Genomic DNA, 25,853 nt, shown 5'->3' with positions numbered 1-25,853 from the left:
TAATTATCATACTTACATTCACATTGTCAACAATACAATTTCTTGTTTTGACCTGCCTATTCATAAGGCAGCGTTATTATGGTATCTTTCCAGAAAATGGTTTAACAAGATTTAATACCTTCAAGTTCATAAATATAAATTCCATCCAACAAATCTTTATAATCTCTACTGACTATTAAACACTGAGATAGAATATTTCAAGTTACGTATTACATGTATTAATACATTTGTGTAATAAATACATTTATACTAAATACAGTTAAAGTTTCTTCACAAATTCAGAATCTTTATTATACCACTAGATAACATACATACTTTGGAAGCTGTCGAAACTCTCCTGAGTAATCTTCATATCTATAGTTAACAACATGCCAGTCTGAATTGTAGGTTTTGATGCACTGTTTTAATGAAAACCAAGTACCAGTATTAATTGGAAGAGAATTAACAGCATTCCCTAGACACACACACAAAAAACCCTCTTAAGATACGTCTGTTTATGAACTACTATGGTTACATGTCAATCTCTGAAAATTCTGTACACTTCCTTTCTTTTGCAATACAGTCTAGAGCAATACAGCTTTTTGCAACAAGTGATATGTTTCAATAGGATGTCATCATCTGCCAGATGTGTATCTTATAAAACTACAAAATGGTGACTACACTCAGCATCTGGATTAACCATCTTCAGTTGTCTGAAAAGTTAAAGCAGCATTTCGCTGCAGCTGAAAACATGATTGAGCCTTCAGAAAACTCAGCATTAAAATACAGGTACATTATTAAAATAGAATATTTGATTTCACATGTACTGATAAAGAGAAACTAAAACCATATTTTCCTTAAATTTATACTTCTAGTGTAATTAAATTAATATTTAAACTGCATGCTTGCAGCTGTTGAAAAGCAATTACATCATTAAGCTTTGGTCTAGATCACAGGAAATACTATTTTACTCCACCCATATTGCTACAACATAAAAGTACTGATTTATCTTGGCTTTGACCGAAGTAACATAAAACTGACAAAATCTGTTGCCAGAATCCATGCGGTACAAAATTTTGTATGTTACACAAATAGACTTACATGTACACAAACATAGAATCTAATGATTCAAAAATATTTTCTTTATATTTCAAAATACAAAGTTAATACTTGCCAAGCAATTGTTTCTGCAGAAACTCATTAAACTTCATAAATTACCTATAACACTCCTCCCTCCTTGTCTACCTTCTTCAAATTTATCTTAGAACTGTTTAGGTTAGGTATTAAGGGTATGTATCACTGTGGATAAACCACTTCGATGTTTGAGGTAGATTCAGCTATTTGGAGCTCCTTCAGTTTTCTTGGAATTACAACAGACATTTACTTGTTTCAGATGTTAAAGTATCAGCTTAGAGTATATCAGTAGAAAACCAGTAGGTAATATAAAAAAAGACAAAAAATTTAAACCTTTCATTCCTAAAAGGCTTCAACAAGACACTAAATGAAACACAACATCGCAGTCAGAACCAAGGGAATGCCAACATAAGCAAGCAGTTATGAGAAACTTTAGGTTTGAGGATGTTTCTTCTACATATAGCATACAAATTGAGCAGTCATAATGAATTTTGGCCTCTACAAGTGTTACAGTTATGAATACCTCTGTTCCAGCAAGCTGTACAAAGATAATTATGAACAAACTAAGAACGACTGGTGTGAAACACTTTATCAGGAAAAACAAGCCACAGTGATTCATTCCAGATTTACTATTGCTCCCGACATTATGTATGGAAATCACCCATGTTCATCTGGGAAAGCCAAAAGCATAAAGAAAGTGGGGGAGAAGCATCTGCAAAAGCCAATTACCCAAACAAAATAATTCAAAGCTATCCTGTAATCCTTCTTTTCCAGCCACCAATGGAAAAAATACTAGGTTTTCCTGGAAATTTTCCCTTGAAATCATTGACAAGTAAATGGCAATAAAGATTTAATATTTTTTTCAGGGCTTTTTTTCCTGTTTTTTAAATGGTAAATGAAGCAGAAGAAAAACAATTCAGGTATAACATTATTACACACAGCCACATGCAATTCCAATATTACCTCAGTTACAAACAAGCTTTGAGCTTCCTTCTCTGCATTTTCAGGAACTGTTGAATGAATGTATCGACTCTGCCGCTTCAATAATGCTGTCTGATAAACAACGAAAACAATTAATGAAACTTGCAATTAAAGGAAAGATGACACATTATGGCAACACTCAATTATATCACTATACCTAAGACAGAAGCACAGCAGAAAACATCCTGTGAATATGCCGTTTCAGAATAGCCAATTAATGAGAATTTGCTTTCATTCAAAGATTAGCAATGTGTTACTTCTTTCAAAGCAAGGGCAAGACTGGAATCAGTAAGAAATAGATGCCATAGAAAAGTGTTTTCCTCTATTTTGTTAACATGGGCAAGAACACACTAGTAAAAATAATTCCACCATCACAACATAACTCCAATATTTTCAAGACAGACATTATTATTACAGATAAAAACTATTACTTAAGAAAAGTAACAAACCCACACCAAAATAAGAAGATATCAGCTGGCAAAAAATGAGACTTGCACTGTTAAATTGAAGGTTTAGAAAGGAGGCCTGAATCACTGAAGTATACACTTCAGCCTATCAAGTCAGAACTTATTCCTATCCTATGCTGGAGTTCAGAGGGGCATAGAAAGGCTGCCAGAGAGCAGGAAATCTCTCTGCAACCATGAAATTCTGCTTCTCAGACCAGCGCTAAAATAAGCCTTAGGGTACTTTACATTTATAAGTGTAAAAGATGAAAACTTTACAAAATCTTCTGGACCAGAAATGAAAATAACTACACAGCAATAGAAATTATTTTGCATCATGTGGAAAGGAATCTCACATCTTAGGTCATCAGAGATGGACAAGAGAGCTTGCATAGCCTGGACCTGGAAGGGGGTTGTGATCCCTCACCTGTCAGCTATACTCCACACGTAGCTAGCACCAGGAAGGATCAGAGAAACATGTGAAAAGAAAAAACTCCACGTATTAATGGTCAAAAAGAAAGGGTACACAAGTACATTACCTTAACTTATCTCTGTTGAGAGTTTGATCCACAAGGTGATTATTTCTGTCATTACCAAAGCCTCACCCCATGGGGGGGGGGCGGCATTTGAAGTTAGAATATTCAAGTACAGCAAAGATTTAAAGAAAAAAAAATTATCCCATACTCATGGTCAAGTCATTTGTCTAGTCCAGAACTCTGCTGCAAAGTAACAATGCTAACTGCTTGGGTGGGAGAGGTGGGGAGGTATTAAAAGCAAAAGCACAAAATGAAAAATATTTTATGGGACCAAAAAATCTTGCAATATACAGTTTAAAAAAAAACCTGCAAGAAGATACTCATTCATATGCTAACAGCATTTAAGAATTAAGTTTTCTGAATTCTAGAAATATATTCCTTATTTCAAGCCATATAAGATTATTAAGAGTATCAAGCTACCTTATAAGAGCTAAAGGCCAGAATGTCTAGATCCTCTTCTCAGCCTGAAGTAGTCTGATATTTGATAGGAAATAGTTTATACTTTATATAATATATAAATAATATATTATATGTAATATAATATATTTCCTATAAGCATGCAGGTAGACTATGCTTTTTTAAAAAATTATCATTATTTAAAAAACCGCAGAGACTAGAGTGGCACCTTTCCATGCACTTTTCATGGGAAATCCATGAACTCATGAATCAAGTCCTACCACTATAGTGGAACTTGGTAAAATTGAACTGGTGATACATACTTCTAGAATGTCTGCTGCTGTTATCCTGCTACACAATTATCAGTAAGGGTTTTTTCTCATCTTTCACATATAAAAAGATATTTATCTTAGTACGGTAGCAAGATCAGTGACAAAACAGAAGAATTGAGTTTGTCAATTTTGTCCATATTAGTAACTGTGTTAATGCATGCTGCCTCTTTCTCAGCTCATCCATCAGCTGCACTAGTTCATCAGAGAGCCAGGAAATGCAATGAGTAATATCTTTTGATGTAGAGCAAATTCCTAAAAATAACTACTAAAGCAACAGCACAATATTTTAAAACACAAGCATGCACATACATATACATTATATACCAAAAGAAAAACTAGGAAGGAAGGATTGTCGTCTTTACAAACTTTCTGCACAACTACATTGGTTGAAGTGTTTCGTAGAATTGAAATGTTTCAACTCTCTCGGTTTGAGTTACCATTTGATTTGTGGCAGCATCAGGAACTAGAGTGTTTGTCTCATGCTCTCAAAGATGATGAAAAAAACACCTTTCAATTACTGTGCTGTCAAACAGTAATTGAAAGGTTTTTTTATCTTCTTCAAGGAAGACAGCTTTTAACACTACCCAGGATTCACACGCACTACTGAGGCACACAATTAACGGACTCTTTTACTGATGCTACTTTCTGAGTGAGCCTCAGGGATTTATGATAGTAGCACTATGTGCTGAGGTTTCAGAGAAGACCACAGCAGAAAGGACATGTTACCAAGTCTCACATCCAAGGAGTACTTGCTACTCAAAACCTGATACAATACGGATAGTGAATCTGTCCACGATCAGTGCAGACTGTGAAGGCTATAGTTTTAAGACTTCCAAACTCTTTCTGTCGCAAGGTTGTGTTTGCTAGTGAGACTTAGCGTTACTTAGGATTCACAGAATCGTATAGGTTGGAAAAGACCTTTAAGATCATCGAGTCCAACCATAAACCTAACACTACCAAGACCACCACTACACCATGTCCCTAAGCACCTCATCCAAACGTCTTTTAAATACTTCCGGGGATGGCGACTCAACCACTTCCCTGGGCAGCCTGTTCCAGTGCTTGATAACCCTTTCAGTGAAGTAAAATACCCTAATATCCAGTCTAAACCTCCCCTGGCACAACTTGAGGCCATTTCCTCTTGTCCTATCACTTGTTACCTGGGAGAAGAGACCGACCCCCACGCTCTCTACAACCTCCTTTCAGGTAGTTGTAGAGAGAGATAAGGTCTCCCCTGAGCCTCCTTTTCTCCAGGCTAAACAACCCCAGTTCCCTCAGCCGCTCCTCATCAGACTTGTGCTCTAGACCCTTCACCAGCTTCGCTGCCCTTCTCTGGACACGCTCCAGCACCTCAATGTCTCTCTTGTAGTGGGGGGCCCAAAACTGAACACAGGATTCGAGGTGCGGCCTCACCAGTGCCAAGTACAGGGGCACGATCACTTCCCTGGTCCTGCTGGCCACACTATTTTTGATACAAGCCAGGATGCCATTGGCTTTCTTGGCCACCTGGGCACACTGCTGGCTCATATTCAGGCGGCTGAATATATAACCAATATATTCAGGTGGCTGAATGTATAACCAAATTGAAGTTAGACTTCCCGTTTTACTTATCTCGGGCTAGAAGGTTTTTTTATGTTCTTGACAGTTTTAGCAAATGGGTCTGTTTCTGAGGTTAAAAGAAATAATATACTTTACTGATGTTAAAACCTGGCATGCAATTTTCTGAGTCATCCTAGTCCCCCTTCCCCATGCTTTAGGGCAAAAAAATAGCAAGATGGCCAGGGTTCTTCTTAAGACAAACATGCTTGTAGGTGGCACTAAAGAACAGCCAAAAGACAGCCAGGTATTTTGTAGTGGGGTGTCTTAGCACAATGCATACTTAAGTATTTAAAATGAATGTATAAATGTGTAGCTATGGTGGGCTTTTTTCCAGGTCACAGTTTATACAAAAGTCAATGCTGAGAAGTATGAATCAACAAAAATCAATCTTTAGTTCTATCAAGATGAAAAATAAGCGTATGTAAATTTTTCATATATAAAATATTTAATAAAATTTTAAAAATCCAAAACCAAATCACAGACGAAGAAGTAGTTCTCAAAATTACTCACTTCATTTCGGGAAATAAGGTGCCAACACTTACATTTCTATAGCAAAAAATAATGGCAGATCTTAAATTTCCAGTGCTTTGTCTGGTGTAGGAAGGTATCTTCCTCAGCAATTCTACACTGAACAACAGGTCCACATGGAGATATTTTAGAGGAAAGGACTACAGTAGATGTAGGTGAAAAGCCAGCCAGCACACAACATTCCTCAAGTCCATTTGACCTGTCTGTCTTCAGACATGTCCCTTTTAGTTTGTTATTCCTTAGCTTTTGCCTTTCTCCCTCCTGTGTTTTTAACATGGGTGTTTTATATTTTTCACTCCACTGTGGAGGTTTTCAAGCAGTTTCTGTCATCTGATAAGGTCCTCTTTCTGCGCTGTAAATCTGACAATGTCTACCTAGTGACAGTACTTCTATTCTATGCAAGTTCCAACAACTACAGTGAACAGAGAAAGTACAAGATATTGCTGCCAACACCACATACTCACTGCCAATACCTGTTTTAAAAAATATGTTTTCATCTTCACATGCTCTTTCCAGTGTTGGCTGTTGAATATGAGCTAGTAAAATTTTCCCCCAAAACCACTTCCCCCTCCACATCCCTTTAAGATGCTTGAAATTATGGTTATTAACAGTTGATTATTCAAAATATTGGGAAAGGAATAAAAAAGCAGCAACAACAGTATACAAGTGTATCTATATAACCAATGGAGGTTATTAATAAAGTCCTGTATCCTACTGGTAAAATAGGGACTATGCAAAAGGCAAGAAAAATGGGGAGAAAAGTACAGGGTTTCAATTCAACAGTCACATACCCAGGCCATCCTTACTTTAGATGATGTTACACAGAGGCAAATACTCAAGAAGCAGTGACAGAAATTGTTTTAAAAGAGTCGATAGAAAAGATGGCATGCTGTGTGTTAGATCATGCTCTTAAAGCTACTACGTGCCAGAAGAGATTCATCAGTTGTACAGGAAGTGTCAGAAGCTGTATTATAAGGTAATTTCCAAACTAGATTGAAGCCTTGATTTAGAATAGATTTAGAATAGTTGGTTAAAGACTCAAGGAAAAACATGAAATAGACTTTAAAAGAAAAAAGTCATAGTGAAATTTCTTTGACCATTTCAAAATAAGTTATTGTATTTTGACTAGTTTACTTTTTGCTCTCTAAAATGAGAACATTACTTGAAAATTTTTTTTGCTTGTTCCTTGTACTCACGATGTGCCTTCTTGTAGAATGACCTGAGTTTACTTTCATTTCTGCAAAGTTGGCATAATATCTATTTTCAGAGCTACTTAACTCGCATTAACTAAAAGCCAAGAGCTTTAAGTGAAAGTGTGCTAAATCCATATGGCCCAAACCCAAAAGTAACAAAGGTGAAACGATGTCTAAGCTAGGCATCAAAATGCCTACAAAATAACAGTGGGATAACTTTGTAATGGCATATTTAATTTGGGTAGGAATGTACCCACATTGTATTTACTACATGTAAACTTACCCTGTATTGGGAAAAATATTTCCTGTAAGAACGGAGGTTGTACTCCAAAGTTAGGTATTTTGAAACAAAAGCATTTAGATACAAGGTGTCTTATTGAAAACTAATCACGAGTACAGTTTTGGGTTAAGGTTTCTTTTAATAATTTACCTGCTATGCAGTTAATGTAAACATCACCAATTTGGCAGTCATTGGGCATATGATTTTACTGTGATCCATGAAGGTGGTCTGATTTAAACTAATGCTATTTAGTTATGAAGCCATTTCGTTATTGAGTAAATTACTAAAATTCAGGTGACTTGGAATAATTATAATAAGCCATGAAGAGGCACAAAATTGGATACAAGAGTACCCAATTGATATAGTCATTCAAGGTTATAAAAGGGAAGACTTGCTTCTCAGCAAGAGTCTAGAAGAGGTATAGACTTGAATGACTGACCGCATTGTAATTGAGAGTAGCAAGAGATTAGTAGATGTTCCAATGGGTGGTGGGAAAGCAGTTCTACCATCTTAATTAAACAAACACATTATATGGGGACCATAATGAAAACAAAATAACGATAAAAGCAGCTAGAAGCAAACAGACTACAAAGCACAAAGGTACTGAAAGTTTAGACAGCCCAATTACTAAGAATTAAAGCAAACTCAGTGATGTTAACAGTAAAAAGGATCTCCAAACACAACATGACTGCCCCTATAAATTTGATGAGAACAAGTTAGGGAATAACCCAATTAGTGAATTCAGTACAGAAAACTCAGAACTTGAGCTTGTGAAAAGCAACTGAAACAATCTTGAAATGGTAAATTAAAAAATTACCCAATATGTGAAGAGAAAGTTGCTGATAAAGAGCTCTTCTAGAAACTAGAGAAAAGCAAATCTTGCTATTATTTGGATATGATGGCATTAAGGAAAATGTAGAAACTCAAAAGAAAGAAAAATAAATTACAAGCCTACTTATTTGAAGATCAGCACGAAGCAGGACAAAAATCATGCTTTCTGAAAAGTAAACGAGCTGCTACCAAACACATATAAAACGAGAGAAAACAGCATTCATAACCTCAGCTAATCAAATTTAGGATGATGGCAAATGCATTTCAATGGAAATCTGGAAAGGTTCATGTAACTAGATCAGTTAGCTGAAGAATAATCCTTCAATCTTCATGAGTTTTCCCAGAGCAGAGAATTTTCTGCTCCATCCTTGCTCAGATATTTCTTTGGTAGTGGTTTGAGCTTAGAACTACTTCTGACAGCATGTTTGGAGAACAGTCACAGCTGAACAGAAAAGGGTGACTTACTTTTTTTTTTTCCCCTTACTAGGTGAATAACTTTCATTGGGAGAAAGAAAAAAAAGCAAGTTATATGTGGTCCAAAGAAGCCAGCTGCTGTGCAAGCTTTCTTTTCTGATATGGACTAACAATTCATATAAGTTCTCCTTTAATATTTAGCTTCTCTGAGGTCGAAAGAGTTACAAACTGAATGTGGCACTGACCACAACTACAGAAGAAGACATTAAAACATTTGTTAAGAAAATCTTGCCTTCGAATTCCTGCAAGTATTGTTTTTAGTTATATGAAAAGCACACTTACTAAACTACATTTCAGTTACCTAACTGCATTACCTGAAAAAAAGCTATCCAAATTATGCACAAACATTTGTCTTCAATTTCTCCCAAAATAATTTCAACTTCAGCACAAATTCAATAGTGTTATCAATCTGCCTCTTTGAAACTATGTAACTTCTTCTGTAATCTCCCAAAAATTGTAGAAGTATTATCTAGGGCTGAAAAGTAAGTATTTTCTGTGCTGTTTTAAGTGCTAGTTTTAAGGCCATGCTGGTAACAAAATAACCTTACTCTTAATGTCTTTATAAATTGTCAGGGCTTGGCTTCCTTTTTAGGCAAGTGTTTTTTAGATTGTAATCAGTTTAACCTAAGCATGAGGAAAAACTTTGTAAAAATAAAAACTAAGTGTTCTAAGAGGAAATGCCTTGAACAGGTTTTTAGACAATGGTAGGAGTTTCCACCTATAAACTGTTATAAGTATGTATTCAGGTAGTTCTAAATACTCTAGCTCCCTATTTTAAATTCATCTTATGGGGGATGAGGGCAGTATCAAACATTTGAGCCAAGGCTTACCCAAGAGCTGCCCACACATTGTGTGACAGCAACAAGTTAGGAAAAAGGAATTTAAAAAAAAATATGTGAAGCAGAATGGCAAATACAGAAAATATGCTGGTATTTAAATTATTCAAATTATATTGGCAACTGTATCAAGCCTAATGGTTTCAAAACTGTAAATATGATTATGGAAAACTGCACAGGGTTAAAAGGTTTGACTTGCAAAAAAAAGCATATAAGGGATTTCTGTTCTCTGACTCGCTAATATTTTCTTAATACATTGAATGACAGATTTAAATGCATTGTGTTGTTGAAAACAAGCTAGATATATCAAAGTAGTATTGGAGAGTCATGTGTACAATAAAAATATTTGGAGTAAGTTTGTGCCAGCAAATCCTAGAAGGAAATAAAACTTTGATAGCATAATAATAAAGTTTGATAGTACAAACTAGTCTTCATATAAATCAAACATAAAATGAGACTCTGCCAAAGGCTATATAGGGGAAACCCAGAAAACGTATTCAGATATTACACCGCTGAGGGATAAAGAAACAGGAAATCTGACTATATTCCAAACTTGTGACTACCTGAAGGAAATCCGCTGATGTAACACACACTTTAATGACTGCCTTGATGAAAATCTGACCACAGAATCCAAACAAAGGATAATAAAAGGCTTTACAGTTTGTGAACAAAATTCAGTCATTCCCTTTAAAGGATCAGACTGAAAACTATGGACTAGATTCAGTCATATAGGCCTGAGATTAAGAATTGCAGAAGAGGCCACTTGAAACAGCAGTTAAACACTTCAGACATCTCCCAGACTGCTCAGACAAAATGCCTGAGGATATTCTTGATAGGTTTGTTTCTTCTCCATTGATAATTCAGGGCTGTTCACCAGAATGACCCCTGGTAACTGAACTAGTCAATTAGATAACAGTATGCTTAGCAGAAGTATCCTTGATTCCTCTTGATCTGCAATACTGAAGAGCCACACTGTAGAAGGGGATACGGCTGATATAGTCCACACACGCTTTTCAGTCCCAAAGCCAATACCTGGTGTAGGGCATCATCATGAGTGGTCTAGCATTTGAACACTAGTATCATTAGATAATGTTCGTAGGCAGTACGACTTCCTTTTGTAAGAATTCTTACTTGCTTACTTTTGTAAGAAGTCTTACTTACTCTTACTTCAGAACTTTCACATGTGGCTGAGAAGACATGAAGCCCAAACTACTAAATACCTGTACCTTGCTAAAACCAAAATTTTTAGCCTAGAGTGGGAAGGCTACAAGTAGAGTTATTCATGTAAGAATCAGTGATAATGAAGCACATAGACTATATTAAAAACGGAATCCAGGTGCACTCAGGTAAATACTTCAATAGGCTAGAGAGAATTTGTGAAAAACTCAACATGTGTAATTTATGGGACTTAATACAACCTTCTGTAGAAATACACCAACTTATCACCAACTTTCCCTATGATAAACATAAACTTAGCTTCAACTACTTGGCTGAATAAAGTGCTCAGCTTTTCAGGTAGGTTTTTGCAGAACAATTCTAAGGTATTCAACTATGATACAGTCCCCAGAAGCAGTTAATTTACACAGAGTTCAGATGTCTGCATGCTTTTCAAATATAAGTAGACATTTTGACTGCAGGTATGGGCACGTGTGAGAGACACTTTCCTCACTATTTACACCAACTCCAGTCTCTAAGATGTTTGGTGGTTATCCTAACTGGATCTACAACAAGGTGCAAGAAAGTGTATTTAAATAAACCATTTATTAAATAAACACGGTTATTTTATAGAAATATATCAAGATGATCACAAATCTTGATAAAGTCTGGCTTAATCAAGTCAGAGACCTGTTATGCAGGGGGTATTTTGCCAAAGCCCAATTTTGGCTGGTAACACACAGCTAAGAGTAACAGCTTTCATTTGAACAGGTTCATGTCCTTCGCTGGGGCAGGGGGAGAAAAACCCAATCAATTTAAGAATTAAAGCATGACAAAAAGCAGATGCTTTTTTGAACAAACATCACATGATTTCCTACGTCAGAAAGGGGGGAAATACCTAAAAATGACTCATCATCTACTTCAAAAGGCAGTAAAATTGCTGAGTTGCAGAAGTAGACTTTATAATCTGAATGGATGAAGAAATTGTGCTATTTCTTCTTCTGTAACCTGACAGAGTAAATCGAGCAGTGTAAAGGGACTCATGGCAAAGATTTTTTTTTTATTATTTGTAGCTAAAGAGAGTTAAAAAACAAAGAAATGGGAAGTTATCATCTCATGACTACTACTTCTAAATATCTGTCTTAAAAAAAGGGGGGGAGGATTAAATTACCTGAAAGTCATCATAAGGGAACAGTAGCATCTCACGTAAAGCATCATTCAAAATCTGCGTTTTCCTCTGAACGATGACATTTTCATAGTCTATTGGTTCTATGAGCTTTGGTTTTGCCTAAAGAAAAAGAAAAGGAAATAAATTCAAGTATATTGAGGGAAAATTACAATTGTTGAGTCATTTTAAGAAGTTACTCTTTAAAAAGTTGGCAGAACAAGATTTCATCTACATCAAAAACTTACAGTATTCAAAACGCAGACTCTGTGTCACACCATATGTATTAAGTGCAACTGATAATTACAGACAAGCATGCTATTTGCATCAGAAGGAAGAAACAGAACTATTTCACAAAACACAGTAAGTCAGAGCTTATCAGAATAATCTGTATGTATTTTCACTGCAAAAAAATTATAAAGAAATTAGTAGTCTCTTATGTTGGTGGTTACCTTTGCTTGATACTGCCCAGAAAGCTCTGATCTGGGTTTAGCAGGGATTAAAACAACCTTAATTCAAAGCTAAGACTGAACTTTGTTTTAATTCAGTAGTAACCTGCGGTAGGGGTAGGCTAATTGACATTCCTTCTTCTCTATAGTTTTTACAAAATTCCCATAGGCCATTTGTTTCCTCTTAATTGCATGAGTAGCTTTTGTCAGTTACTATGTAGTGATTCAACATTTATACTGCTGTCAAGGCATTACAGCTGGCTGTGCACAATCAGACAGAGAAAAACCTTCACCTGCCAAGCATTCCGTTAAGTGGTCAGATGGCAAAGCAGGTTTAGAGAGAGCTCTCAGTGAGGCAGCACTGCCTCAGAGCATGCAAACTAATGCAAAGCTGGAGCCATAATCTAGCTTGCACTTTCTGCAACTAAAATTGTGTATCTCAGTATCAGACATAAAATTACTTTTTTTTTTTTTTTTTTTTACAAGTGACAATTACAAGAGGCTTTCCAATTGATACTTTATTAAGATCAGTGGTACTGATTTCAAAATAAGGTATATTAAACATAAGAATAGCAGCAAGGCCAGCTTATGCCATCATTATAGCTGATCAGGCAAGATGAGATTTTTTAATATATATATATATGCACATAACTTATGTTAATAACCTTTCAAATTCCAGCTGTACTGCACAGAAGAAATATCTTTATGTCTAGCAGAGCTCAAAAGGTTGTAGTGAATGGGGCTACATCTGGCTGGTGACCAGTCACCAGCAGTGTTCTTCAGGGTTCAATTCTAGGGCCAGTTCTGTTCAATATATTTATCAATGATCTAGACACAGGAGTTGAATGCACCATTAGCAAGTTTGCTGATGATACCAAACTGGGAGGTGCTGTTGATTCTCCTGAGGACAAAAGGCCTGGCAGAGGGATCTAGACAGATTGGAGCATTGAGCTATGACTAATGGGATGAAAAAAGTCCAAATGACGGATTCTGCACCTAGGACGGAGTAATGCCAGACACAACTATACATTGGGAGAGGCGTGGCTGGAGAGCAGCCCTGCAGAAAGAGATCTGGTGGACAGCAGGCTCAATATGAGTCAGCAGTGTGCCCTGGCAGCCAAGAGGGCAAACCACATGCTGGGTGCACCAAACACAGCATGAACAGCCCATCAAGAGAGGTGATTATCCCGCTGTATTCAGCATTGGTGCAGCCTCACCTGGAGTACTGTGTGCAGTTCTGGGCCCCACAATTTAAGAGGGATGTGAGGTCCTTGAATGCATCCAGAGGAGGGCATGAAAGGGCTGGAAGGAATATCCTATGAGGAGCAGCTAGGGACTCTGGGCTTGTCTGGTTTGGAGAAAAGGAGGCTGAGGGGCGACCTCATTGCTCTCTACAGCTTCCTGAGAAGGGGAAGTAGAGAGGGAGGTGCTGAGCTCTTCTCCCTGGGATCCAGCGATAGGATGCATGGGAATGGTTCAAAGCTGCACCAGGGGAGGTTTAGACTGGACATTTAGGAAGCATTTCTTTACTGAGTGGTCAAACACTGGAACAGGCTTCCTAGAGAGGTGGCCGATGCCCCAAGCCCATCAGTGTTGAAGAGGCATTTGGACAATGCCCTTAACAGCATGCTTTAACTTTTGGTCAGCCCTGAAGTGGTCAGGCAGTTGGACTAGATGATCATTGTAGGTGCCTTCCAAATGAAATAGTCTATTCTATATTCTATTCTAATCATTAGTACAACAATAATATTCCTGAGAAACCATACAGGTCTTTTCTTCATCTAAAAGTGAATCAACTAAATTTGTTTTTCAAGGAATTATAAAGCTTTAGTCACAGAAGGTTACCAAAGTTTTCAGGCTTAGTTCACAGGCTACTCAAAATTTACATGGGATTCCCTCATATCTACCATATGGCAGTTTTACTGTTAAGAAAAATGCAAGAACATAACAGAGCATAACAGCTGAAAAGGGCAAAAAAGCAAAATCTGGAAAATGAATCTATCAAAAAATGATGAACAAAATGTAGCTTTGTCAACAAAAATAGCTACCATTTACAATCACATTGGAAGGATTGACTAAAAGTTCATAAGCTATCTAACAACATGCTCAGCACAGGCTAATACATGCTGAGCTTGCCATCTTTCTCCTCAGAGGAGATGGAGGACAGCTGCTCAGTTCGCTGCACATTGTACCCCAACACATTTTGAGAGCTTGGCACCTGAACCACAGCTACCGCTACATCTTCTCCTCTTGTTCATGAACACGGCTTATCACAAAGCCAAGAAGTAACACCAGTGTCCATGAGAAAAGCCTTAAGCTTATGTTCATGCACACATCTGTAGCTGAAGCGGTTGGACCATTTTGACTTAGCTCAGAAGAGTATGAGAAGCATGTAAACACAGCATAAGAAAAGGTTACATTTTCTCTAATGTACTAATTACACAAAATATTTTGGTTGCAAGAAAACGTTCTGTTAAGTCTGCCTTTGAATATTCAGACTGCTGCAATGAATCCCAAACTACTGAAATGGTGTGCTCCAAGCTTCCTTAGTACTCAGAAGGCCAGATGCACCTCCTTCACCCAACTATTTGACACATTTCTTAGATGCAGGCTCTACCAAATTACTCTTTCAGGCTGAACAGCCCCACTGTGCCAGACTGTTCTGATTCCAAAGAAATTCCAGTAACTTCACCTACCCTCTCCAACTCTTCAGGAAGGCAATAACTGTCCAGTATTAATTTGCTTCCTTAAGCCCATGAGATGGGGATAACACAGAGTATGAAGAGGCCCTCGAACTTTACTGCTCTTTAAGTGAAGTATAAGACAACACATTGTTCAGAAAGCAAGATACCCTTTGCTCATCTTTCTCCCACTTTCAATGTAACCGGTCTCTCTCTACCTACCCAGGCAAGCAAGATGCTCACCTGTCAATCACTGAGCTTGAGCTCTTGTGCAGTATACTCTTACACTAAAATAAGGTTTAGAGACTACTACAGTACTATGGCCAAGTCAGTCCATTTGGTCAAGTTGGCCTTTGCCATGTGACCATTCCTTCTGAGGAGTTTGTCATGAGAAATGACATGCAATATGCTGCAGCAACAGGTTGATTTGAGTGTGGTGCAGCATGACTGACCTTTAGGAGAAACAAAAATAAATACTCCAGATTAAACTGGGTCTAAGAAATGAGTAGGGGAGAAAGACCATTTGAGTTGTGTATACAATCAGCCTCTTCTGTTAGCTAAAGATTTCGCTTCACAATTGGCTTTAATTAATTGAAAGAAGAGCTGACACTAGAAGGACCCTCTCTCCCTCATGGCACGTTCCTGAGCTTTCTCACACTAGTACCAGCAACTGAACAGTTGTATTTTGAGACAGATTAGGAGTGATCTGGCTTTAGAGGGTTCCTCCTAACCAGCGAGCTTTCAGCCAGATTGGCTCTCTGAAATGCTGATCAGATGGCTGCATGACCACTTCTGCCAACAGATGGGAGCTGATGGGACCCTTTCAGAAGCAGGAGAGATTCAGGTTACTAAACAGAACATGAAACTCTGTCCTTATTAAAAGCTGTTGCAAAAGCATTTTTGAATTCTGTTACTCAGCTTCAGTGCAGCTCACAATTTTTAAAGTGTCCTTAAAAAAAAAAAAAAATCAATTCAGGCCACATTTTAATATACTTAAAATGCAATTTGGGAAGCCTTTTAAAGGAAAGAAGCAACATACACATGGTCAATACAGTCAGCACATATCGGGACATCTACTGTCTGAACTAGCAAGTAGATAGATCACATCACCAATTCCACTAACTGTTAGCAAGGGAAAGCTGTCACTTCTAACGGGTAATGGATTTTTATGTGGTGCTGCACACAATCAGCATCTTCATCCTTTTCTCCCTGGTGCTGAAGAGCTAGGTCCATCCTCCTGTTAATTCTCTTGGGAAGGCAACAGATGAAGACTGGAAGAAAGCTAGCTCTGGCTCCTCTCATTTTACCAGGAAAAATAGAGGAAAGGGATTACTTTTAAAAACAGTGTAACTAAAATTATTTCATGGGCGTACACACACACACAAAAATCACTTTTCTAGCACAGTTAATTCAAAAACCAAAGATGCATATACTGCAGCTTCAGAAAGCATCCAATTCATAGCAAATGCATGTCTCTACCCTATAGTCACAAAACAGGTCCACCACAACCATAAAATTGATAAAAAAGAATCTTAAAAGAAAATGAGCTTTGCTCACATTTTGCTTACATGCCATAAACACAAGATTAAAAAAGAATTCTCCCTCATTAGAAGCTTTTAAAGAATCTAAAGCTCTTTGGAACTGAGGCCCTGAATATACACCTATCCTCTAAGGCAATGGAACACAGAGGTAGTTAGTGGTACCAGAAAACCACACCATCTTCCTGTTTATAAGTACCTGATTTGCAGGAATATAATTTCTGTAAAAATTAATGAAGAATTTGCTTCCCCAGCTTTCTCCAAAGTGTTACCCATTTCTTCCTCAGTCATTTGTCAGATTCAAAAGGAAGAAGATGTTTTATCAGTTTCAACCAGATATGGAAAAAGAAAACAATAAACAGCACGCTGACCTTGGCATTTAGCCAAACCTAGAACACCACAAGGAAGCAGATTCTCTCTCAAGTTCTTCTTCTTCTTCAGAAAAAAAAAAAAAAAAAAAAGATTTTCCGGTCTATTATTTCATGTAATATAAAAGAAAAGATGCTGGGTAGGTACAGTATTGTTGAATATGATTTATGGACCAGCTGACACAGATAAAACTCAGCCCAGTCAAAACTGTAAAATCAAGTTTACGGGTACTAAAAGTCAGTCTTTCAAACAAGGCTTAACTTTTCCTATTAATCTGCAACAAGCAACATTTTTATTTCCATAACCTAAGAAAATGCTAAGAGCATAGGGCTTCATGGGGTCCAGCAATCAAGCTAGCCAATGCCATATTTGTAGGAAGATAAAACAGCAAAGTGTCTGCCATACCACTTTGGTTTTTGCCAGTGTATTATAGGTATGGAAACTTATCAGAAATAAGAAGCATTTCAAAACAGCAGTCATGACACCCACGTGGTAACCATTTCAATCTGCCAGAATATGGTTAATATATTTTTTAGCAGTGTCAAAAGCCATCAGATAAAAGGAATTTTAAGTTAGGAGTTCAATGATTGCCTACATTATATATTAGAGAAAACATAATATAGTACATTTTTTTTCTTGTATGTTCAAATTGAGACAAATATTATCTCCCTCTTGTCTTCCCACAAAACAAAGGATGGTCAGCTTAAGCGCACTGAGTATTGTTAGCCTCATGCTACAAAACATCATTTACCGTATAAAAACATATTTAGCACATAACGCCTGCAAATTAACAAGTCCCCATGTAGAATGGGGCTCAAGCACCAGCAGGCAACACAGCATACGAATCGATGAATACATGGTGTTACATATTTCTCAACATTGGCCTGAGGCAAGACACTTTGGACAAATAAGAAGACTATTTAATACTAAACATGGGTAACAGCTCCCTGTAATCTTATCATCCCACAATCACAATAAATTAAAAATAAATTGCCCCGGTTGTGTTATTTTTTAATCAACTTAAAAATCCATTCAAAAAATTATATGTATCGTAGAGCTTATTCTTAAATATTACATTACTAATTATCCCCTTTCTTAGGTATGGTTAACTTTGTGATGTAAACTTAGGGGCAGTGGGAGGGAATAAGCTGCTATACATTTACGTAAAAAACTACCACTATGCATATATTTAAGCAACAATATGCTTTCATTGACAAATTCAAAACTTTTAAGTCTCTAGAGCTTGAAAGAATGAAGTGCATTAAGTAACCTGTTCTCATGCTTACATAAACAGACCAGAAGTGCTTACCTGGGCTACAGACAGAGAGCGAGCCATACAAAGAGTAGACAGTTATACAGGCTTTTTTGCACACTGTTTCTTTAAAACACAATAATTAACTCCCCCCCCCCAGTTTAACTTGAAAGCCTGAAAACTTGTTTTCACCCAAGTCTTCAGAGGGCTGTAACAGAAGAGAAGGGGGGTTTCCAAAACTCAATGAATACAGTCTAGATTACAAAGCATTGTGCCTTTATTTATAAGAAGTATTTCATTGATGGTCAAGGTCCATTGAAACACAAGAACACTTTTCAGAGTTCAAACATTTTGATATGACCTTCTGTAATGCCAGTATTTACTTCTAGCCTCCTCTGTGATTTGCTTTACCTTCAGACGCAAAGTAAGCATGCTGTGTCCTATGAAGTTCTCTTACCAGCACGGAAACTTCTAACACTAGAATCAGACTTGGGCAATGGTCTGCTGGACAGAAGAGCTCAGGTGTCTTACATTTTATACTGCCAGTGTGTTTCCAAGCAGAAAGATGGCCTCCAGAAGTTCCAACTTCCCAGAAACATCATCTGATTTGATAAGCAGTTACTACTTCTGACTATCAAAATGCAACTGGACAGCATGTGTACTAATTTGGTAACTTCTACAACAGCTAGCACAACAGCAGTTCATCCCAAGTAAGGTTTTGAGGCACCACCCAGAAAATCTAAATGCTTTTTCCATGGGCTCTTCTTGCTTGTTAACCTCAAAAGCAAAGTTATGATGTTATGAACAATCTAATTCAAATCACAGGAAAACAAAAGAGCACACGTACTAACATACTGGCACTGAAAACAGCAGATGACTCCTTTTGTGAACCTAGCCATCTATCCAGGAAAAGTTAATTCAGGCACAGCGCCCAATCAAATAACATTTTTTCAATATCACATGGGATGCTTACAGTTATAAACACGCAGTTCCCTCAATACTCTACCTGACTCTCTGGGAACTACATTTAAAAGAATTAAATTAATATCACAAAAAACTTGTTGCTTCCTTGAAGTCCTAACAGCTGATTCTGTCTCATCTTAACAAAGAATACTCAAAAAACTTGACTGCTAGGTAAATCACATCTTAATTCCCAAACAAAAGGAATATATCTACACCTGAAATAATGTTTTACGCAATAGTCAATTAGAAGTATTACTAGCGTAAACCAGAAACCTCCTGTTCCAAATGCTTTTGAGGATTGCTAATACAATTCTAAGGTTTCTAATCCAGAAAACAAGAAGTTCTGCTGTTTACATTCTGTTACACCAACTAGCAATGTTATCAGCCTTACTTATTACCTTACTGCACCCTATACCAGTGACAAAATACCTACTGTCACTGTGGCAGTAAAAATCTACTGCAACATCACAACCCAATGAAATAAAAATGGACCCAAATGTCAGTGTTAAATGAAACACAGCACCCTACTTTTTGCTTTGTGCCTAGCACTACACTTAGTGCAAAGCGTCCTTGCACCGTTTCATCTATTTTTTCTCAATAAACTAGACAAAAGCAGAAGCAAAAAGGGATATTATACCGTCTATAATTATATGCCATATATACACTTGTCTATATATGTCACAGATTAAGACCAAAATAGCAACTGAAATGACAAAGACATTTTTATGCAACCTATGTGGAACATAAATGTTCTTCCCTTGAAATATTGACCTTTGTTTTGAATGCACCCACTTCATCTGAAAATTTAAAAAGGGAGGACAAACACTGGAGGTATATTAATCCATGAACATTAAATTAAGTAGTACCTGGAAAATTACAAGGATGTACTTCATAAATGCTTATAAGTAAACACAGCAGTGTTTTATACTTTTTTTTAATAAGTACATACGCTTGCTGATCAACTGCAGTACTCTAAGTATCTGCAGAAACACTAATATCCTCTCTGAGCATTCATGGGGGAATAAAAACAGTTCTAAATAAAGTTAAACATTCCAAAGGCAGGAAAGCACACACAAGATTAGCTCATATTGTACTGATGAAAATCTGGACCAGAAATCAGAACACACCCATACAAAAAAAAAAAAACCCACCACGTTTTACTAACAACTGCTCTGAATAGAATGAAACTAAAGAAAACACTGTAGAGGAGAAGAAAATTTGGCTAACACACATGTAAGCTTTCAGTTATATAGACTAACAATTCTCATAAAGTTACAGACGCGTAATACTAAATATAGATAGCCAAAATGTTTTAGTTCAATTCTTAAATGCGTAGCAGGAAGCTCAAATAAGGGGGGGGGGGGCCATAATCTGAGGATCACAGCTCCCACTAACTTCAACCACAGCCAGACAAATAAAGAGGAGAGTGTCATCCTTTAATTCAGCAATTAAGTATGAGATATTACTAAGTAAAATTGGAATTTTGGTAAGAACTGTCAAAGTACTTCTTTCTACTGATACGTAAGTTATTAGTTTAACAATCCTCCTCTGTTATTTGAAAAGGTTTATTGTCCTAGCTGGAGAGAGTTGGTGGATTCATTACAGCTTCCTTATTATGTTCTTTTGCTGTACTATTAAAATTCCAACAGAACTAAGTGTGTAGCAATATTAAAAAAATATATATATTTGATTAGTTCCCCCACATACAGAAATATTCCCTTTTGCCTCACTGGAAGCTACTTTAAAACTTTAAATTCCTAAATAATGTGCATTGAAGGCATTGAAAAACAGTTCCTTTAACAGAAGTACACCTGAATTATTTAGACAGTTCTTAGAACATTTAAGTAAAATTTAACCATTACACACATGGTCTTCAGAGAGTTCAAATATATTTAAATTGAAAGATATGCTTAGCAGTTAAAAAACAGAGGTGCTAGAATGTATTTTAAAGCATAAGTAGTTTTCATGCTGGATTCAAAGAGCTGTACAATTATGCTAAACAGAACAGACTGAAAAGCAGCTAGTATGAAAACCAAATTCCAAAGTCACACTCAGAGAGAACCAAAGATTTGGTAAACCAGAACAGCAAAAATTAAAACAACAGACAACACACAAGGAAGGAAACCTAAATCTTAAACACACCTTCTTCACAAGTAAGAATGCTGAAACTTCTCATTAGTATTAGATTAAGCAGGTTTTCACTGGCAGACAGACCTGGAATTATTAAATGGAAGACGTAGCTTGTATAAACAATTCTTACCAGCACTACCACAGGACTCTCCACTTCTACTTCACAAGGACCTGCATCCTTGCACTGCTGCGGAGACTCTATAATAAGCTCTTTCTTAGGATTTCTGTTTGTTCTTGCCTGCATTCTTTGCTTGAAAATACAAACAGCAGCAAAACCATATGCTTTTTGGCATCAAAGTAATGAACATGCCAGTGATCCAGTGAAAACAATAGCTTTTTCCCCAGCACAAGCAGCAGAAAGTACAAACTAGTCTAACTTCTCAGCTGCAGTTTGCTAAATCTGTCATGGTGGGAATGCATGACAGACAAAGGCCAGCCCCTAAGCATGTTGTATTGCACTGGAGGGAAAAAAAAAAAAAAAAAAAAAAAAGGTGGATCCATTTTAATGCCTTAAGGTTATGATTCAAACACAAAAGAGAATGTGCATTTCTAAAATGACCATGTAAAACAGTCCAAGTCTTTTACAATGCTTATAAAATCAAGGCTTCAATATTTTAAAATATTTTTATTGTAAAAATTAGCTACTTATTGACAACTGGGCCTCTTCAGAAATATAAAACCCTACGTGTTGGTTGGGGGGGGGGGGGGGGGGGTTGTTGTTTTTTACATTAATATCACTTACTCAGGTACTATCAACAACCAGCTAACTAACCAAGTACATTCTCCAGGACCAATGCCCCAAACAGATATGTTGCTCTTTTTTGGTGATAGGGTGGGGATGCTCTTTTTAATCTGAGTGCTAAATCCATGTTAAAAATATACCTTAACATCAAATTGTCTTCACAGTAAAAATCTTATATACTCTACAAAGATACTAACTCAAAAATAAAATAAATTAAAAAACCTCTTTATACCTTCAACTTTTAAGCACTTAACTCTTCAAGTAAACTATCCATCTCCCTCAGCCTCTTTCCTTGCTTGAGCCAGCTAGCTCACTTGTGTCTTGCACATTATTAGTGCTCTCAGCTCATTCTTCTCTCTTCAGAACCCTCCAGCATTGCAGATGTCCATCACTGATCACCCTCTAAAAAACCACCGAGAAGACAACACCACAAAATCTTCACACATCTTGAGTGAAGTCACTTGACAGAACCCCAGCTCTCCAGCCGTGAAGACCAGCCAGCCATCACCCACTGCCTTTGGCTTCCATAGGATTTTCTTTCTGCTGACAGTACAAAACACCGTGGGGTGTCTTCCCTGTCTTGTGAACAGTTTTCAGAAGTGCCTGGTGGCCTTGTGATTCAAGGCTACACAGTGCTCGGTGGTTAGTATCTTCCATTCCTGTCCTTCACTGCGACATAAACTCAAGTCATGCTTCAAGTTTGCTTTTGTAATCCAGTCTACTCTCCTACTATATTACTTACAGACACTGTTCAGCATACACACACTCGCAAAATAAGAGGCAGCAATTTTTATTGGGATCATTTCCATACAATTCTTTAGTGTAGTGCAATGCAATTTTGCATGCAACCTAGCTGACATTTTTGGTAATTTTGAAGGTTTGACTAACCTAGCTCCCCAATGCAGTAGTTTTAGCATATGATTGTATGCCAAATTCCTCCTGAAAAAGAGTGAATTGTGATGAGCAGTTTTCTCCAGGTTTTGAGAGGGTTATTTTGGTTTTCCCTTTGTTTCTTTTTAACACTAATGAGTTGCAACCTCCAAGTGCACAAACCTCAGTGGCTGTATTTACCAAGCAAAAATACATCGAAGAGAAAATTCAGCTCCCCAGAGAATTACATCCCTATTTTAGACTCCCTGTCCACTAGAGCAACCAGACAGCTGTGGAAACTAAGCCACCACCTTCATTCAATTCTCAACTCCGCTCCACTTCTTTGGACAGTTAATTATCTCACTTCAATATAACTGACATCCTAAATTTAACTTGACATGAATTTTTATCTATAATAGAAGAGAAAGTCACCTTAATCTGCAGAAAGCAGATCAAGTTGTGGAGAAGCACAAATATCCTCTTTTATTGCTAGTATTTTTAAGAAGGCACAACTTCAGGCACAGGTTTCTTACCCCTCAGACCCAACATAAAATCTTAATATCCCTTTCTCTTCCCCTTCGCTCTCCTCTCACATCTGCATAAGATATTGTTATTTCACCTTACTGCAAACATGAAACTGAGTCTGACCAAGAGTTGCCAGCCAATCCACAATGCAAGCACATTTCTAATGAGCGGACTGAAAGAAATAATAAAATTAACTATTAGTCAAGACAATAATGGTTTACTATGCTTCTGTCTTTTTCTCTAGGAAAACCAAGTTCAATGCATTTACTTTTTAAGCAGTCTCTCTAATATATAGACACCAAACTCTAGAAAACAACACTCTATAAAGCTTCTTGAAGAGTTAAGAAGGAAACTAGCAGTTCAGTCAAATTTACAAAAACAGATCTTCCTGTGTAAATCAAGGTAGACAATAGTTCAAGAACATTTAGTTACATTTTACTTTTATTTTGCACCAGTTCCTTTTGTTTTCAGAAAACGGAAGTACAGAACAGCTTAGACTAAACTATACCATTACTTGAGGATGCAGCTGCCAAACAGGAATTTGTTTTATTGAGAAGGGCTGCAACTATACTTAACTGCAACCAGAAATGCACAACGCACTTGCACTCACACTAATAAAGACTTAAAAATATTATACACTTTAAATTAACCAGGAGAAATACTATTTAACAAAGGATTCTACTTTTAAACTGTTTTGTCCTGATCAGGTACTTCTCTTGAATGCATCTGGATTACTTTAATTCAGTATAAATGTAATTTTCTTTCCCCATCATTCTCCCTATTCTTCCCAAAACATGATGAAGGACAAAATGAAAGCCAACAAGCCAAAATTTTTATAACATCAGTTTAAAGATACAAAAGTTATTTTTTCCAACTGAATGTTTAATGTAATTTCTAGCTTGCATTTCATTACACACATATACCATTTGAGGAGATTCTTCTATTTAACAACAAAAGCATGAAGCAGTACCTCCGGAGCTATACCCTGCATGAAATAGACCTTAATTGCTAAATTGATGTGCATTTCCAACATTTATTTTCTGCTGAGGACGTAGTGATTATCTCAGTAATTTAATTCACAAAAAAAATACTTAGAGAAAAAAAAAAAAAAAAACAACAAACCCAACACATAAACATGAGATACTGCTTACCCAAGCACCACATAGTCAAAAGAGGTAAGTTACTTTATTAAAGAGGTATATTAAAAAAAAATTACCAATAACACATCATGATTCAAAAAATGAAAGATGAAAAACAGGACTTTAAGACATGCTGAAAATCTATCAACTTGTTACATGACCTGTAGTTTTAAACCATTTAACTACAATTTAAAAAAAACAAAACAAAACAAACAAACAAAAACAAAAAAAAACCCACCAAACCACAACACTACTCAATTTGTTGTATTAGGTGGTTACCTGAATAAGGATCGACAGAGAATCCAGAAAAACAATGCACACACAAAAAGAATGTCACTGTACAAAAGTTATTCAACTGCATTTCCAACATGGCCCCCAAAATTGCAGGAAAATTACTAGCTAAATAGAGACCTATCTGCAAAATAACTCAAAATTATTATGGAAACAATGCATTTCATCTTTTCACACACACAGTGGCTTGAAGAGCTTCTCATGGTACTTTTAACAACAGTACTTTTCATATTACTTCCAATAGCCAAATAGTTGGCCGCCTTCTTGCATCATATACCCTTAAGGAATTACCTATGTAATTACAAAATTACAAATTTACAAAGGTAAAATTACAAATTTTACAAAATCACAAAGGTAAAAAAGTTCTCAGTATTCCCAGCATACCTCAGTGATTCATCCAGCAAATTTGCTGTCCAAAAGACAAGTTCCCCACGTACACCCTCTTATTCCTTCAAATCACTTTTCACTCCAAGAGCTTGCTTTCCTAATGCACAATACCAGATAATGAAGAGTAAGTGATAGCAAGGGAACAGGCAGCATATGAGAATTTCCTCTGAATTTTGATGGAAGAAAGGATGACTACCCAGCCTCACTGTAGGAATAGGCTAAAACCTGAGTAGTTTGGTTTAATGGCATTTCTTTTGCTCCAAGTCCCACTTACAATCTGCATCAAGATCACTAAATCCTGTTGAGTGGCTAATATCAGCATTCACTAAATCTACCAACTCTAATTACAGCCATCAAACTTGTCTCTGTTAGCTGTTCTAGTTGCTTAACCTGTAACAACTGGGGGGAGGAGAGGAGGAAGGAATAATCCTGTGGTAGGTTTGCATGTCCTGTATATGTGAGAACATCATTTACTAAAACCCTACATCTGTTCTCTACTCCTCTGTGGCTCTTTAAATTCCCTGGCAACTCACAGCACCTCTTAACAAATAACTTTCAAAAATGAGAAGGATGGACCACTGGAAGGGGTTTGATGCTTTGTTTCGTTGGGGGTTTGGGGTTTTTTTTTTTGGTTGGTTGGGTTGTGGTTTGGGTT

General features: G+C 36.8%; 1 protein-coding gene across 2 annotated transcripts in view; it reads right to left on the bottom strand.

Annotated features, from left to right (window-relative positions):
• The window catches only part of DOCK9 (dedicator of cytokinesis 9), a 136,918-nt gene that overhangs the window by 87,944 nt on the left and 23,121 nt on the right, over nucleotides 1-25,853 (bottom strand). For both annotated transcript variants that reach the window (XM_075526447.1, XM_075526456.1), the window contains exons 2-4: nucleotides 11,869-11,985; nucleotides 2,077-2,166; nucleotides 316-398 (exon numbers count right to left, since the gene is read on the bottom strand). In XM_075526447.1, the coding sequence (XP_075382562.1) occupies nucleotides 316-398; nucleotides 2,077-2,166; nucleotides 11,869-11,985 (290 nt within the window). The remainder of the gene's footprint in view (nucleotides 1-315; nucleotides 399-2,076; nucleotides 2,167-11,868; nucleotides 11,986-25,853) is intronic.

The sequence above is a fragment of the Mycteria americana genome, chromosome 1 (genome assembly GCF_035582795.1).
Source record: "Mycteria americana isolate JAX WOST 10 ecotype Jacksonville Zoo and Gardens chromosome 1, USCA_MyAme_1.0, whole genome shotgun sequence".
NCBI classification, from domain to species: domain Eukaryota; kingdom Metazoa; phylum Chordata; class Aves; order Ciconiiformes; family Ciconiidae; genus Mycteria; species Mycteria americana.
The sequence above is the reverse complement of the archived record's forward strand: the minus strand, read 5'-3'. Positions and strand labels throughout refer to the sequence as shown.